This window comes from Osmia bicornis, chromosome 2 (assembly GCF_907164935.1).
Source record: "Osmia bicornis bicornis chromosome 2, iOsmBic2.1, whole genome shotgun sequence".
NCBI lineage: Eukaryota > Metazoa > Arthropoda > Insecta > Hymenoptera > Megachilidae > Osmia > Osmia bicornis.
Genome location: NC_060217.1, coordinates 6708909 through 6727739, shown reverse-complemented (window position 1 = coordinate 6727739; position 18831 = coordinate 6708909). Strand labels below are relative to the sequence as shown.

Sequence of the window (18831 nt, the reverse complement as noted above, 5' to 3'; positions counted from 1 at the left end):
TTGCCGAGCGGATGAGCGAAGGAATGGTACACACAGAGGGTGATAAATAAGAGAGAATGAGAGTTTATGGCGATCCTACCCTACGCCAGAGACTTCTTCCTTCCCCGGTATTCGCGAATTATGCGTCATGCCGAAGTGAATGCATTCAAATTGACATGATACCGGAAGGAAGACAGAATTGCGGCGACGAATCCCTAACGTCACGGAACAAGACAAATTTACGAAAACGGTACAATAGCATTCTTTTCCACGACTGCCTTGAATTTACCATTTAGGACGATTATTATGCAACGACAAAACCAGCCAACTCTGCTCGTCATAACGCGAATCAAACGTTCGAGTAATCTTTTCCCAAGCGGTAGAAAAATATTTTTCTTTGCTTCTATTCCTCTCAGAGCTATTGATTTGAATTGGGTATTGTTGCAAATATCTTCACTCGGGGACCATCTTATCTAAAATTACGTGCAATATCGAACAAATATTGAGAAAGCAAGGGAAAATTTGATTTTTCACGAGACTGTACACACCACTGCCAAAATTGTGCCTTTATTGCTCGGGGAACGGAACCGAGGTGACGACGACACGATTTTCAGGGTAACGGCGTTTTATGGTTTCCGTCAAGAAATTTTATCCCGCTTCTAGCGTTATCAGACGTTACTCCGTTGCTGTTGGGAGGCCTGCCAACCCGACTTGAAATACATTTTCCGTCTGTGCAAATATTATGACAACGATTCGGCTAGTCGCCGAGTAATCGAGTACGGTATAAAATTAATTTGATAAAGTGTTCAATTGAAATCGTTTCTACGTTTGAAGGAACAACTTGTGACACGAATCGTGCTTGGGTCATTGGTAAGGAATTATGTCAATATTAAGAAAAGCACTCGAATTAAATAAATAATGATACTTTGGAAATTTTATAATAAATGGTGCAATATAATAAGAATTAGATTACCCTTGGTACGATCACCGTCGTAACGGGTTTAAAAGGGTGACATCGAACTAATAAAAAATAAAGGTAAATACTTTGGCAAAGACTATATCGTGCATAGTCTTGAAAGTCAGAGACCAACTGCAACGAAAGTCATTTGAATTACTCATGGATTGCCCCGAATAGAAGTTACGATGCGATCGTCCATCAAGTAACACAACGTGTTTTACGATCAATAACTTCCCTTTTTATTTTCAACAGAGCATAGTGCAAAGAATTTACAAACCGATAAATAATACAATTGTGAGGTATCGATCAAAGTAGATGTTCATAGATGACTGAAAATTTCACGTCAAGGTGATCGTGGTACGGTGGTATAATTTCTATTTCAACGTCAGAGGCGTAGCCCTGATTGGCTGATGAAAGGCGGCGAAAGTATCGGGTCTGTGCACAAGGATCGATAAAAAGAGTTGCAGCCGAGGTAAGCCCGGGGTAAACGCCCAGGGCCAGTGGGAGTACATTCAGGATCACGAGTGGTCTTCCATCAGATTAATGAATCGCAAAGTTCATTCACGCACGTCATGTGCATTTGTTGATAAAAGTCAGCCGGACCCGGTGCACGCAAATTTAATAATCCCGGACGTCCTAACGAGACCCGGCTCGTCGTCAACGGGAAGCTTAGCCGCGAAACGTCAAGAGGTCCTTCACGAACCGCAAATATTTCTCAGCATTGCGGAATTAGACACGGCTGACAGGGAACAGATAGTAGTACATATTGTTTGTATTGATTCAAGTTTCTTATAAATTTTGATTTGTTAATTACTGAATATATGTTGATTAATTATCAGCCGAAGAGATAACCCTACTGGAAAGGGTTAAAACTAGGAACAATTTTCTTTGTTCCAAAGAGCAAAGAAACAATGGTAACGACAGAATCGAAGAATGAACGACTGTGACCAGCCAATTGGAGCTAAAAGGATAACCTTGACCCCCGAATACCAGGGTAGAGAAGAAGGAAAGTTTCGATGGAGTAAGAAACCCGCGAAAACAATCAGAGAAGAGTTTTCCAAAGGCGCCAGGGAGAAAAAGCAAAATAAGGATCGATGGTGGCTGCAACCGCGATGCTGAGGGTAAATGGCACGGTGCCGGCAGTCGCGAGGGTGAGGTCCGCGAGGAGGGTAACCTTGACCCGGGGATGAACGACCCTCTCCCGTAGAGCACGTGGCGCCCCTTTCGTCGTTCCACCATCCCTATTCTGGACTTTCACGACTTCCATTCCAACCCTCTTACTCGTCCAACGCCGCTACCACCCTCCCGCCCCTCTTTTCTACCACCACCGACGACTCCGTCGGAGCCGACGTCGCGCTGATTCTCCCTCTTCTCCTCGCCCACACCCCCGCTGAACCATCTATCCTCTGTATACACCAGCTCCCTTTCGCCTCTTCTTCACCCTTCGACCGTACCCTCGAAACCTTTCTCTTTCCCTTTCCAAGCGAAATCATTCCTGCTTTCTCTTTCTACGCACTCTCGCTCTCTGTGCAAACTTATCGCGAGCAGGGTCGCGCCGTTTGCTGGGCACTGCCATCCCTAGACCTCCCCTCACTTTTTCTCTTTTCCTCGCCAATTCCCTCCCGCCCCTATCTCGTCTCTCACCTCTCGCTCTACCCAATTCTACTTCTTCTACTTTTTCTTTCCTTCTTTCTATCTACATATCTCTCTCTCTCTCTTTTTTTGCTTTTTTATTTCCACCCCCATCCTCGCGTATTTTCCGCGATGCGCGACGAGGGGCGAGCGAAAGGAAACCGAGAGGGAAATTTCAAGGGCAGAGTACAAGCCCGGGAAAGCAATGCTTCTCTTCGGCTTCTTTCCTATCGATGGCGATTCTACCGGATACGCATGGGATTTGATCTTACCGTTCAATCGGTGGAATCTTGTTATCTCGATTGCGATAACGTTCGAACACGATATATAAGGTTTACCAGGATCGAGAAAAATGTTGAATACGTGGAATTATGAGGGAGAATTTTTATGGGATGCGTATCTTTGAAAGATCACGATTCTTTGTTTTTCTTACTGTTCATATAGGTAACTGTACGGTTATTCGAATTTTCTAAGGTTCAATTTCTCGCGCGAACTTTTGTCCCGCACTGTACTTAAATACTCGAAAAAACTGAATCGAACGAGGAGGGCTCGCTGGATGGCTACATTTAATCTCAAAGGGAGATGATAGCGAAGAGGCCACGATTGAAAGAATTTGTTTGCTCTGCCATAATAAAAGAGGACTTCATTTTGAAAGACACGCCTGATGCTTCTTCCCCATACCTCTCGCCCCGTTTTTATCATGTCACAGTCACGTAAATACCGGTTGTGCATCCGTGCCTCTTAACTCGTCAAACGGTCACGTTGATGTATATGCTGATAATGTATCGACATAATAAGACGATTCGCCCTGTAATCGAGCCATATCATTGAAATCAATTTTAATTACATGTGATCAATCGTTAGTCTGCCGGCAACGTATCCCTAAAGAATGTTAAATGAATTTTGACATTCTTAGATAATTTTAACGAGGATTAAACATCGACCTAACTGCGAAACGATTAATTCTTCATTAATTTGGCTTATCGCTGATAACTTGGAAAGAAAAGAAAGAATTGGATCAGGAGAGTATAAGAAACGAAAATTCGAAATCGTTCAAGTAAGAGAAAACGAAATAAACTATGGAAATAGTACGACAGGTGGGAAGCGGAGCCACGGTCAGTTTCTTCGAAACATTGTCTGGTCTAAGATGTAGCCGGTGTCTCAGTCGATCGATTAATAAATTCGCGAACCGTTTCTCTTTTCCTATTCCCGGAATAATCCCGTTACAGCTGGCAATCTTACCTACGATCGACTATTAATGTCGGCTCGTGTGTTGCTTCAAGCGAATAAAGGGTATAAAAGATATAGTAGACGCGAGGTCATCACTCACCGGTCTATCCCTCGGAAATTGTTGCTTAGAAATGAAGGTGTACCGGGTGCCGTATACCTTCACTTTTTTTCCCCGCTCGTTTAACCCACCGACAAATTCAATTTTCAATGTTGACCCAGCCTTATAATCTGTGCACGGTGTGCAATTATCCTGCAACTTTCGTCTATTGTGAAACTCGAAAATTTGCAGGATAATTTCGCGAGAATCTGTCAATGGGTTAATCGAACCGAGTCACGCGATATGTTTATCCCAAAGGATTCAGCAAAAGTAAAAAAACATCCTTTCTGTTGCTTACCTGTAACAAAGAAAAAAAAAAACGAGATCGTTAGTGCGTTTCTTCATCGATTTACTTATTTTAAGACATTTAATGATGTACAATTGTAATTATTTCAAATACGCCTTGTAACAATAATTAAAAATGACAAATTAGTTTGTTTTCCTTAAAATATGAAATCATAACTTCGAATGAATCTGAAAATTTCACCTAAGGTGTTGATAAGCATCTAGCTGATAAGCCGTTGGCTTCAGAACAAATCCGATGATAAGGTTCCTTCGAAGAAATTGGGTTTGTCCATTAAATTGATTCGCAAATATCATCGAAATTGTTGATAAAGTGTTAAGATAGAAAAATGGTGGAAGAAAGGTGAGGAACACCGAGCCGGATTACCGGTGGCCGTTCGTTGAAACCGACCGAACGCGGATCGATTCGGCGAGACTACGAAAGTTAGTACTACCTAAAGTGATTACACGGCTGCCCGATTCGCGCCTACGAAAATTGACGGCGTGTATACTGATAACGAAGATGGGCCCGTCATTTCGTGCCAGTCACCGCGTTTGTCTGCCTTTTCCTTTCTTCCTTTCTCCCGGTGAAAATATTTCCTCTATCCAGGATTCGAGCGTTCTATCCTGATCGATAATAAAAGGACGTTCAGGATTTTCTCGATCGAACATGCAGAATGCCACGTGGAAACAGCAGATTGCTTCGCAAGCAAATGTCTGATTACAAGAATAGATGCGGTTCATCATATTGTCCTCCTTAGCACAATGAATTAATCATTCATTAATAATAATGAATTAATATTCAAAATGAATATTAACCATGGAATATCTAAACAGATTCGCTGGTAAATCGTCCGTTTCAATCTAGGTTAAAAGTGAACGTCAATCGATGTGTCCATTAGCAGAGAGTGTTGCCAAAGTGTAAGAGATCGCTAAACATATCCCCGTGGAAGTGGGTCCGATGATTCTTTAACGCCTGTAACTTTTAACCGAATTTCGTGTTTGCGCAACAATAATGAACAAAGTCACGTGGCATGGATAAAGAATCGGTCAGGATCAGATTGAATCGCGTCCAAAATATTCCCTCACCCTTAAATTGTATTTTGAAACTGTACGACTGGGAAAGCCCCTTCACTTCTGGAAAATGAAATTTGCAATTCATGAACACGCTCATTGATAGAAATGCAGGATGAACGAGGATGAATGACGCGATGGTATCTTGAAAATCGTCTAGATTGGCAACGTGTACGATACACGTCAAGTTATGCGGTCGAGACGAAGCGTCGGCGTCTGGGAAGAGCAAGGAAGGCCCGCTTCCAGGAAAGCCACGGGTCTGCGGTCAAATTATTTATGGCGATGCGAAATTAAAGAGTTTCGCCCCGTTTGAAAAGGAGCGCCGATCCGGCCCCGACGACGCCGCCGATTTACGTCCTTGGACGGACGGTCGGTCGGTAGGTCGATCGACTCTTCTTACATCCTGCTCGAATCGTTCGAACCGCGAGCTAAACGTTCCATTAGTTATCATAGACGAGCCTCCAGTACAATGGAACACCTGTCTGTTTTTTTATTCACTTATTTCACCGACTGAATCTCTAAACTGCATCAGAATGTACATTACAAATATTGAGTTGTTGCAGTGGTGCAATCAAAATGATTTAACAGGTGGTCAAAGAAATTTTTTAAAATTTATTAAAAAGAGAATTTTTAATTTCCTAATAGAGGGTTAGCTGACCTTTCAACCCCCTCTAATTGGATCACTGGGTTGTCGCAGATAAAATGATTTTGTATAACTAGTGACACAGAATTTATCGAAGATTCCCTCCCGGTTGTTCTTCCCTAAAACGATACCCAAATCAAGCGATAGCGAAAAGTCAATAAAGGCTTGATTCATCGAAGCGCGTCGTTCAAGCATCGCAATCGTTAATACGGTAATTTTCGTGGAATCGTGGGGGACCATCACGGTTCAATGCTACTAATTATTCAGTCTGTGTCAATTAATTCGTACGAAAATTACGTTTCGTACGGCAGCGTCGATATCCGTGCCGGTTTCGTTCAATGTCGACGTCAAAGTCGAGTTCCCGTCGAACTTTTCCAACCGCGATAAATTAATCGACCAATCGAGGCGTTTAAGAGTAAAAGACAAGCGATCTCGCGCAATCGTCAGAATCCTCTCTCTCTTTCTCTCTCTCTCTCGGTACTCTGTTCCCTTGCTAAACGGACCACGCGACAATTACTCGCGTGTTTTACATTCAGCTGAAGAAGTACCCTAATGAGTTAGGGCAAGTTAAGGCGCCCTGAACGTCCAGGGCATCTCGTGGACGGCCCTGGAGTAGATGGTCGCCGTGGTCGTCGATGGTGGATAGCTTCTGGCGAAAAGAAAGGATGGGCGAGGGCGAGGGCGAGAGCAAGAAGATGTGTATAAATTGTAAGCAGAAAGGAGAGGGTGCTGTCGAAAAGGAGAAACAGAGAGGAGTCAGGGAAATGATAGAACAGAGCGAGTAAGAGATAATGAACAGGAATGTGTGAGTGAGTGTAGGTGTGTAAGAGGAGGAAGAAGAAGGGAGAGAAAGAGGGAGAGAAAGAGAGATAGAACCCCTTCTACTCTCATTCTACTCCCTCCGACCTTCTCCATCTCCTCTACCGCTTCCTCTTCCTTTTCCTCCCTGTCGCCCCCCCGTTCCCGTCCCATCCTTCTCACAGGCAGAAAGTAATCAATACTTTGGGAAGGTGCGTGGGCGAAGCACACGCCTGTAGGTCGCGGCATCATCGAAGTTTCACAGAAATTTTACGCGAAACTACCGCCAAGGATCCGAGAACCAACGACCGAACGCCGATGGACGGAATCTTCCGATAAGCAAAGAAGCCGAGGAAAGTGTTCCCGACACAATGGCTGAACTTTCACGAGATTCTTACACCTCGGCCATCGTGCTGGAATTACTTTCTGCAACGTGATACGCCCGACGATTCGTTCGATTCAAGAAAACAACCGTTTTTCCTTCGTCCTACTCACAGTTACCTGATCCGTGAACGCGTAAAACGGGCGTCAAGAGTCTTGATTTCTAACGAGCCCGGGTAATTGCTCGGAATAATTCGATCGAACAAGAGTTTAGGAAAGTAGGAATAAGTGTATTTGAGATTAACCAAGTTATCGTGCGACTTATGAAATTGAAGAGGGTATTCAGAATCACCGCATGGTTTGTTAGAAGCGATCTTTCAATCCTAGATCTACTTAATCTCGCAGTGGTCGCGCCTATAAATGAAACATTGGTGGTCGCGTGAAAGACGACTCTTATTTAAAATACAATTAAATTTTATTTCATTATAAAATAAAAATAAAATGACATAACGTTGAATTGAATTACAAACCTTAAAATACCAACATGTAACGTAACATATCAATTTCCCGAAAACCGCGACTGTCTGGGAAAATCGAGCGGAATCCATTAAAACCGTAAAATTCAGTGTCTCTATCCGAAAAAAAAGCGGGAGAGAAAAAAGGAAAGAATATTTGGCACAGAATAAACATTGGAAAAGTGTAGGATAAATGGGAACTGTTTCCTGTTTCACAATCTCCACGCTCAATCTCCTTCCTCTTTTCAATCTCTCTTTCTATTTTTTTTTTCCCACAGAATTACCTGATTATAGTTTTAATCGAATTTAGGGAACGTGGCTATTTACGGGGGTTGGAGAAGCACCTCGACGCCGGTGGTGGAGCATCCATGGATTAATTAAATGTACCCCATCGGCACATTCATTTCGCGATGCTACGAAACGGGAAAGAGACGAATGTATAATCATCGAAACGTATTCTCTACGAGAACGACGCGACAAAAGCTTAAGTCCTGTCGCGGTACAATGCGCGGGACAGCGTTCGTCTCGAGATTATGAAATTTAATTAAAATTTCGTACAGGACCAAGCTTCGAACCGACCGTCCTACCTACGCGTCTTCTTCCCATCCCTCCGATCCCGTCAACCCTTATTTCATCGGGTGTCAGTTCGATTTGTTTTTGCGATTTCATCTCGTCATTTCCTCTCCCGAACCTTTCGCTCGAACAGATAAATATTTGCCGATGAAACGAGAAACACGCCCATCTACCTTGACCAATCGTCTGCTGGGATGCTCAGGTAATTTTCATTGTGTACCATGAAAATGACGGAATGCTTTCAACCCCTTTAACTAACGAGGAAAATGCACCACCTTTAAGACACTGATTTACTCTGAATTTTGCAAAATTATGAGACGCCTCCAAAATAATAACCGAACCGCCCATTTGCCAAATCGGTCAGCTCCAAAAAATGTAAATTGGAAAAATTGATCAAATATGAATAATTAAGCGTTAATTACAAAGTTAATCGCTTTAGTTTGTAAATGACTCAATTTTGATCGAACGGGTACGTTTGAAGACAAATCGTTAATCGAGGGGTGAGATCGAAGTTAAACAGTAGACTATCGACGAGCAATCCAATTTTCCCCGACGAACGAGCATTAATTTTGAATCAGAAAGAGAAACGCAACGAACCTCACCGAGCACGAACTGTTATGTTTCTCTTGTCGTTTGCATTTTCCTCTTTCTCCGTTTGCGGCTTGTTCCTTTCTTCCCATCGTCTCAAATGGAATGGACACGTTGAATAAGTGATGTTCCTGCTACGATCCCGCGAGTCTGGCACACGATTCTTTACGTAAGTTGGCGTGACCTTCGTTCATGGTCAAGAAAACGAGAAAAGAGAGACGAGACCAATCAAAATGTGAAGAACCCAAAGGTTCACCGACATCGAGTTGCGTGCTGTCACGAGAATTCCCAGAAGAAAGTGTACTGACAAATAACAACTGATACGCATTCGATCGTTCATGCATGATTTCAATGTCTTTTTTGTTGATCATTCAACCCTGTCCTTCGTGAGTAAATTACACATGATCTATTAAATTCTATTAAATTGGTAACATCAGTGATCTCCAGGGAAATCAACTGGTTAAACCAATTTCGCAGAATATTAAAAAAATTTAAAGAAACTTGTCTTAAAATCCCAGAAAACTAAATTTTTACATAATTTGTATACTCATCTAAAATTCTAAAAACTAATAAACGATCTAACCGATATCAGTTCACTGGTACGACGTAACGGCTAAGATCACCGAAAAGGGTCAAATGTTACGTTTAATTTTAACTAATTTCAAGCAGACTGGAAATCACTCGCGACTTTCGTCATTTACTCTGGACAAGTCGAGATAAGGGGATCATTAACACCGGAAGAAACCGCTGACTCGAGCGCCGAGGAGCATCTTTGCGGATTCGTTTGCCTTTCTCAGAATGAACGCGATGACGAAAGACGAAAGACTAGCCGAAGAGGCGAGCTGCCGATTATCCTTCTTCCTTCTTTTTTTTTTTTCTACCGTTCCACGAGGTGTATACTCAGGACGTGCCCCCGACGAGAACGAGCAAAGTGCAAAGAACTCGAAGAACAAGCTGACCCGGGAGAATTCCACAATTATCACCGAGCTAACTCGCGCTACTCCGATTTGCGGTCAGCAGATGAAGGAGACGCGAGTCGTGTAATGAATTTTACACGTTTTGCAATAATATAGGGTATCGTGTAACTGGTGGTACACCGATGGAAAGAAAACTAAAAATTCCACCTATACCATTGATACGGAAAGATTAAATTGGAAAATGAATAATAATAAAATCATTTTTACAATTACCGAGTATTTTATTGGAATATTTAAAATGTTGATATTTAATATTTTAATGTATTTCATCAACAATACTGCAATAATTATTGGAAAAAGAAAATACAAAGTCCCCGTTCATTTAAAAGAAAAAGGTGTAACATAGTTGAAATTCTGAGCAAACTTGAGCACACCGAATGAATGTTAAAATGAATGTTAATATCCACTGATGAACAAAATAAACGTTACTAGACATCGTAAAAGATGTCGTAATATTACGGTAGTTCGACTGGTATCAACTTGTATGCTAATGAACGTGTGTACGGTGAAGGCTGGTTTGCAAATGGCGGCCATCTACCCTGCAGAAGGCGACAGCCATTTCTACGCTGCGATTTCTTGCTCTCCGATCTGTACCTTCAAGCAAAGCACGCTTTGCGATCATTTTGCAACCAATATTAAAACGGTCTTCTTGCTTAATAAAGAACTGCGGTAAATTTATGGTACAATCGCCATACTTATACAGATTACTAAAATTTTGCAAATTTATTAAAGAAAAATAAAACGAAGAGTGAGATGTTTTGATGCACTTTTATCTAGAAAACGTTACTTGTGTTATTTTTCAACATTGAACACTCTTCTTTATTAAATATTAACGTATCAGTCAGTTTGGTACCATCTGGTCCCACGAAGTCTACAGTGGACTTGGACATTTTTTAAAAACACAAAGATACAGTAGACTCCCGTATAACGCGAGTTTTTACAACGCGTATATGTCACTTAATTTTTTTTTAAATTGTCCTATTTGATAAAACATAGAAAATAAAAGTTGCCATGGCAATAATTGTTCCAAAAATGTTACTTTAGATTATTCGCGTTATACGAGAAAAATTATTGTACAGCGCGATTTCTTACAGGAAAGAACGAGCATATTCTTGGATGAATTCGGAGAAAAGCATTTCTCATAGAATACTGGTGTTGCAACGCTTCAAATCGAAGGATGAAATACGCGAAGTCGTGGAGCGTATTCAAGGACTTGAAACTCAGGTAGATGAAAGTATTAAGAAACTAATTCCAGCCTTCCTAGAAAAAGGTCTAGGTCTTTTGAAATACAATCGAACCGACGCAGATGTAGCCCTCACAATGCGGACAAGATATACCTGAAAACCTTTTGTTCGTGATTTCCCGAACTGAAATTTCTGACGCAGACAAATGAAAAATTGTTGTGAAATTGACCAACAGGCTACCCAACCACGTTTCCATTCCATCGGTATTCCATGCTCGATACCTGAGAACGCATAGCCGTGAAAATGACGAAGAATTATTCTTTTGTGAAACAGAAATAGCTATAATATTCCTTTTACAAGCAAAGGAATTTTAGATTTTTGCAAAGCTGCAGGCTGAAATTTTCATTGTCACTTTTTCAGATTTATAATTCTCTGATATTCTAATTTTATGACTTTATGTGTAAAATAAAGCAAAAATTTGGGAAGTGAACTAAAATTGTTTAAATACTTTTAATAAATTCTTTTTATTCAAGATATTTAAATTAAACCCTTTCAATATATAGAATCTAATATTTTGATTAACGAAAAGAAGGCTGATTCGAATGCAAGCAACTGCTAATAAATGATTCTTTTCCCTTCGATCATTATGGCGGTTCTAATTCGAGTTTTCCGCCTAAATCTCGCGCATACAGACACCTACGTTACCGATGTGGAAAAGGCTTGATACGCGTTTTCACCAAAAGATAGAGCCACGCACAGCGGTCGCGCGTGTTTCATACGGATATGCAACGTACGCCCATGCTGTCGATCTTATTCTATTCCTGCATTTTCTTGTTCTTTACATGAAAAATATTTGTAGCATTCGCAAACCATCGCCGTGCAACGTTCGCTGAATATTGCTATTAAAGTCACGTAAAAATTATACGCAAGTTTGTATTTCGTAACGTGGCGTGGTCTAATGCGTCATTCGCCACAAACGGGCGCCTCTCTGCAAATCTCCCATTAATGTTTCATTAACAAATTAATTCTACTTCTCCGGTGACTAACGGTAGATCTATCGAATATATACAGATTTTTATAAAAAGCACTATTTCCATCAAATAATAAAAACCAAGTTCATAATAGAATTAAAACTTTTCCTAAGCATTTAAATCTTCAAATGAGGCTCACTATAACAAACGAGAATTTATTTTTCTTTAAATCAGTATGTTTGATCGCTTTACTGATACACAATCTATCAAAAGCATGTGCTCATCATAGAAATGCTAACTACTTAATCGTTGGAAAGATTAATTAACTAGCTAAGAAACGTTTCTTGCCAGGATAACAGAAGAATAAATAAAACCGGTCATTTATCTGAATTCTTAAGGTGTTTATTGACGCACCGTATCTTCGCGGAACGAATAATACTCCTCCTTTCTTCGTAAATGGTTAAAAATTTTGCTTGAAACGAGCTAACTGAATCTATGGTGAATCAGATGATTTTTATCGGCGAATTTATTCATACACGCAGCTGATGACGATCGTTCTACGAGGTTAAGAAGTGGCGGAAGCGTGGAGGAGGTGGAGGAAACATACGCACCTCTCTCTCTATGTGTGTGGAAAGTTTTAAGTAATCTCAGATCGAATAGCCGAATTCCATGTGGCTTTGGAGACGCCATACGCGGGAAAAAAAAGGATTCCTTAAGAGAGACACAACATAGTGGCATTCAGCTACAATTTAATCATTGGATACTGGATCACACGAATGGGTCGCGCACAGAAAAGTGCCTTGGAAGAAGAAAATTAATTAACACATTCCCTGCTACGTGTACTATTTCCAGCATACGACGAACTTCCTGCTTAGGCCGGGCTATATTTTTGTCAATAAAGAGTTGACAATTGTGCACGCGATATCGCGTTAATGAAACCGCAGAATACTGATAGACATCCTCAAATGCTACACCCATTCAACGAGTACTATTCCTTCTCACAATATTTCGACATTCTTTAATTTCCTTTTATCCACAGACGAGTCCTAATTACACGGTTCCACGGGCCACTTTTAGCAGAACATTAGGTACTGTATCGTTTACATTGGACGTGCATGCACGCATAACAAGGCATCGCTAACACGTTCATGGTATTGTAGTCACGGAAACGGAACCGGAAAAAACTACTGTCTGTAGAAAAGCAACTTAGGGTTGTTCTATTTATGGTTTCACGGTAAAGCTATAATTGACCAGAACAGTATGTTTTCCCCTGTAACGCGTTATTATTTATGACACGTTTTCTATTTTTACACTATGGTACAATGGGATTATCATGGTCCTGGCACACGCTTCTATCTATATATACTCTTCTGTCCACGTGGACATTTTTCGGAGGATCTTTAACCCTAACACCAATTATCTGTTATTTGAATAGAAGGCCTTGTATTTCAAAGTACTCAGTTCCATTTATAGCCATTAAAATTAATTCTAATCAGAACGATTTGGTATAAAATCAACATTGGTATGGCACGAAAATGATAACAGGACGAAAGAATATAATGTCAGCCATTAAAATAAAATAGATAAATAATTAAAGGGTTAAGAATAACACAGTATCAACACCGTTGCTAGCGAAATATTTAAAACAAAATTTTCGGAAACGTAGAAAAATAAATTTGCTAATAGAGAAGTTTTCGCTGATAATCGAATACATTTAGAGGTTGCGATAAATCGGATCGTTATTACCGTACGACAAATGTTTCGCCATACCGTGGGGCCACGTGTATCACACACAGGCAACTGAATTAATTATCAGCGACGCCGAAACAACACTTTCCGGCCAAGTTAAATAAGCGGTTAACGTTGAATTTTCATTTCCCGCCTTGTTGACACCGATACAGCCGAATTTCAGGGACGATCGCAAAGCTGTGCCACGTGCGATAATCAAGGCCACGTCCGGCTTGGCGAAGAAAAACACAAAGCATAATAATTGTACGAGACTAGGAGGTATGACGAGAAAAGAAATTCCTACGATCTACCTGTTACGACAACAGACAAAATGAACATCTTCTGGACTTTATGAATGAACAATTTCTACCTTGAAAAAACTGAAACTCTTCTGCGAGAATAAAATAAATAACGAATAGAATAGATTAGGGTAGAATAGAGTACCATTTGTGGAAGAAATTAAAATAGAAACAATGTGGCCATTTTCAGAATTTTTCTATTTTCTTGTTTTTTGGAGTTATCTAATTTGGCAAACGAGCGACTCGTATATTTTTCACTTTAATGTAACTATTTTTTCTTTAGTTATGTAGCAGTAAATGGTGCGGGAATCTTTCAACTGGCCACAATTGGTACATCTATCCTATATTTATCGTTCGAGGTTGTAGAAAAACAAGTAAATCGAAGAGGTCTCATCTTCTAACGGTATGGACGACTATATATCCCGAGATTTCACGAAGTGAATCAGCTATTACGAAAGCTCGAACTTTGATAAGAGAATTAATACGAGACACAGAGACAAATTTCACTTTTAAAACAGTAGTTTCTTCGAGAAAGAAAAAAATTCGAATTACAGAAAATTCGATACAAATATGTATAATCGTTTCATACCTGTCACGCACGCACGTAAAAGTATACCGGAAGTCAATGTCCTAAGTTCAGTTAGCCGGTTGGATTACAATGCACAGAACACGGTTGTACCCAGGGCCTCGAAAGAAATATTAACATCGACTATTTAGATTATATTATAACTTTTGGATCGGTATTCGGACGCAACACGGATCGCACGATCATGAAAAAGTTCACGGTTACGTAATTTAATTGGCGTAGCATTAAGCGCGATTTTAAAACCTTATGTAACGACGCAATGGAACGGAATAGACGAAAACCTACTCGCGTCAGACACAATAATCCGTCTCGAGTATATTACCGATATGAAACCGTTAATATTTCACCGGCTTTCAAAAGTCACTTTCGTTTGCCCGTGTGTGTGTACGCGTCATTATACGTGCTCTATTGACACGATGAACCGTTTGACGATCTCTAATATTCCTTCAAATTTGTTATTATCGAAAAGGAGTTTATAGGAAATGTTATAAAATTCAAGTATTTAATTACATCAACACGTTCTCCATCAGTACTCGCACTTCCTCTTTTTATAAGATATTATTTAATAAATTAGTATCCCTTTAGATCCTGCACGTGTACTATAAGTATTATGATATTCCTTTTTATGAGGATTTAATTATAATAATATAGATGAATATAATGTAAAAAATAGTATATTTTACGAACGTCGTAGTGAACGCGTTAAACGACAATCTTTCTCAAAAATATATTCCACGTATGTGCATGGTTAATAAGCATTATTCTACATGACAATAATGAAATATTTTTCTAGAAAAGTATTTAAAGGGATTGTGAAAAATAAGATTCGAAAGAAATGAAAAAGTATCAGGCATCTTCGATTGACAAGAAAAGGCGCGAAACCTATCGACGCGCGCGTGATCGGCGAGTCGTGTCGGTGGAATTCTAACCTCAAAACCGGAAACGCGATTACAAATGGAGAACTGGTGAATAAAAAATTGGCTAATTTACCTCGCGGTATCGCCGTTTTTCTCCTCGATGTCTAGCCGCTCCATTTCCTTTGACAACATACCACCTTCCGCAAACTTATCCAGGGACATGATGATTATTTATTTCTTCGTTCGTTGAAAAAATTCACACAACAAAAAAAAGAACCGATGGATTATTTACAACAATACTCGACGTCGTTTTTAAGCACTGTTCAATATAATATATATTATACTATATATATAATATATTCTTCTTATTTTTTTCTTCTAATTATCTTTTAACGCAGCTTTTCACAGTTAGCTGCCGCTAATCGACTGAGGTAGACAAACACTGGCACTAAACACTGGCTGATTTCTCGTTCGTACGACCGAACGAGCACGAATGAAAGAGAGGAGAGCAAGAAAAAGATGAAAATAGGACACACGACGTCGTATATGCGACGAATACACGAACACGACCGACGTACCAAACTCTTTCGGGTTGTCCGTACAGTAGCGTCCTCTCTCGTTTCCTTAATTTCGTACTCCTTCGCGCGTGTTCCTCCTCCCCTGTTTCGTTTTAATCGCACACGCTTCGTCTCTTTCGTTGTACACGCTCTTTTCTCGCCGTCTTCACACCCTTTCGCGTATTTTTTTTTCTTTTTTTTTTTAATTTCTTTTTCACGATGACACACGAGATTACGCGTGACACACGATGCAAAGGAGATCGAAGAAATCCAAGTAAAAGAGGATCACACGGCACTATTTGGAAGTTCCTTCAGGATAGAGTACTCGTTCGTCTTGTTCTCTCAACGAGCGTCGAAGGGAACCTCGCGCGGGTGGAGCAGTTTCGTACTTTCCTCCTTGCCTCTGCTCCTCGGCTTTCTACTACCGTGCCTTCCCTTACCCGTCCCTCCAATTCGTCCTTCTTTCTCGCACGGTGCCTTCTATTGCTCTTTCTCTCTGGCCAACCAAGAAATCCCTCCACGTATCGAAGACGCGCGAGCACTTTTACCAACTAAACGGAGGAGACAGCCGAGAGCTCGTACGTGATTGGTTGCACGGGACGATTCTGGGACCGTGCGTTATCCGGTTCCCGCTATTGCTCTCTCTCTCTTCCTTCTCTCTCGCTCTCGAAAGAATGATGAACACCGTTTCACGCGATGACACAACGGGTTAGAAAAGCCGGTAGAAAAGGAAGGAAAAAAAAGAAAAGATACGTTCCACAGAAATTACGTTGGTCCTCTTGGTGCGTAACACATTTATGTATCAGAGAACCACGTGGATGAAATTCGGTTGTGTTGGACGTGTAAGATATCGGTGCGCGTGGTATCACTCGGCCGAACAACGAAGTGACACAACACCCGGCTTTCGTTTTCGTGGCGGCGTTTATACTACAACGTGTATGTTCGTAAATGACACTGGCCTTTCTTCGGACGTATACGTGGGTGCGCCCTCTCTGTTCTCCGGTACTCCTTTTTCTTCCTCTCTCGCTCTTTCAATCTCTTCCTCTTTCCCTCTCTGTCTCTTTTTTTTCTCCCTCTGTCTCTTCCACCTTTTTTTCCTTCCTCTCGTGCTGTACCCCTTTCTCCGTTTCAGCCGGCCGTTTCGATCAGCGCTGCTTGCGATCACGACGAATGCGCGACGATCAATGGGGCATAAACGCTTTCGAGACAAGGGAGATTCTCGTCCGAGTTTCACGCGCACCTATCGGAAGGGCGTACGCACACGGATGTCGATTACGGAAGAGAAAAAAAAACACACACGGCTAGAGAGCAGCGTGCTACACTGACGGCGGTTATATTGGCCGGGATATCTAACGAGAAGCGCGCTGGGAACACTGATATTATTTTTATAACAACGCGGTGCGCGGCCGTCCTAGGCCGCGCCCAATATACCCCCACCTTCAACTAGCTTTACTCCCCTCCACAAACTGTTACTCCCTCTCCTACTCCTAGGGGAAGCCTTACCGTTCCTCCCCACCAAACACGTAGCGTGTAAGCCTCGGGGAGAAGGGTGAATAGGAAAAGGTTCTCCGCTATCCTGCGTGGGTATATCAAAGCCGGAACGATATTTTCTTCGCGTGAATGCCATCTTGCTACGATCGTTTTCCTTTTTCTTCCTGATTATTATATCAAAACTCTTCGAATTTTCAATAAACCTTACGATACTTTTTCATGTGTACTTGCTCCAACTATTCAACGCTATGCGCATTCCATCGTACAATTCCATAATCGGTGCACACGTTGGTCGCGTAAGGAGTCGCCATCTGATGGGCGCCGGCAAATACTAACACTTGTTTTTCCATTTTTCCGGGCTCCGTTCCTAGGTTTCGTTTATCGCACTTCTACGAAAAGACTGGGGGTAGAATTTTTAAATAAAAATTATACCGAGTCATAGTGGATAACAATTTTTCTGTTATTCAATAAATAGCTCCCTTACGTTAAAAAAAAATTGTAATCAATCGTAGGTACCCTCGAATTGCCGAATAGCTAAGAACTGTAACGCTTCAGCCCCTAGCTCGTCGACATCAAGAGCACTTCTCTGATCAACTTGTAACTCAAAAAGGGGGAGACTAAAAGTACCCGGCTACCAGGACATTTCTAAAAAGACACCGCTGCACATTATTCTACACTTGTATACTTATATTGGTCTCACGACTCATTAGCACCCTAATCACCGAGTACCTTCTGCGTAAGGTTTTAGTAAAAATTTGGAAACGAAAAAAAAAAGATTGAAATCATTGAACAACAAAATACGGATTCCTTGGTCTCCGTAGAGGCGCAGGATTGATTCCGTTACGGAGCTCTCTTTGTTCGGCCAGGTAGAAAGGAAGGATTCGCCTTTCTTTTGTGCATGCCTGCAGGTATATGGGTGCAGGTCGGCCACGGGTATTCGTGGCTTTTCTGCGCTCACGTTTCATCGTCATTATCTTTGGCAATGACGAGGGTGTTATCCTTGAACTAGATTTATCATTCACAGAATCGTGGCCGTATAGCACTTGAATTTCTGATCCGTCCAAACGCCTGTGTAATTGTGTTTCGTTAAGCCGTCCTAAAACCGAAAGCAACCTTCGCCTTTCGTCAAATGCGCGCCCCTTTTCGTCAAACTATCTCTCATAAATTATATGTCATTTGTTGGGAAATGCAGAATTTCTATTGTCGTTTATTGAACTACGATATATCCTTAACGCTGTGGCAAACTACATTTATCACAGATACGATTAATTCATTTTTTAATCAAAGTTTGACGAGCTGTCTGTCAAATTGGAATAAAATAAAAGAAATAAAAATTATTTTATAGTGGCAAAAATAATTCAAAAAATATTGAGATATTTAGAAAAATAATTCTGGATAAATTGTTTGTTCCGTGAGTACAGGTACCATTCAAAAACACGATTATCCGTACGTTCATAATTTCAAAGACAAGTTCTGCTGGGATTTCGTCTG

At 41.0% G+C, this 18831-nt stretch overlaps 1 protein-coding gene across 1 annotated transcript in view; it reads right to left on the bottom strand.

The window, feature by feature from the left end:
* The window catches only part of LOC114872019 (insulin-like growth factor 2 mRNA-binding protein 1), a 56505-nt gene extending 39321 nt beyond the window's left edge, over positions 1-17184 (bottom strand). The window contains exon 1 of the mRNA XM_029178738.2: positions 15426-17184. Coding sequence (XP_029034571.1) covers positions 15426-15514 — 89 coding nt within the window. The 5' untranslated portion in view covers positions 15515-17184. The remainder of the gene's footprint in view (positions 1-15425) is intronic.
* Positions 17185-18831: the final 1647 nt, after the last annotated feature.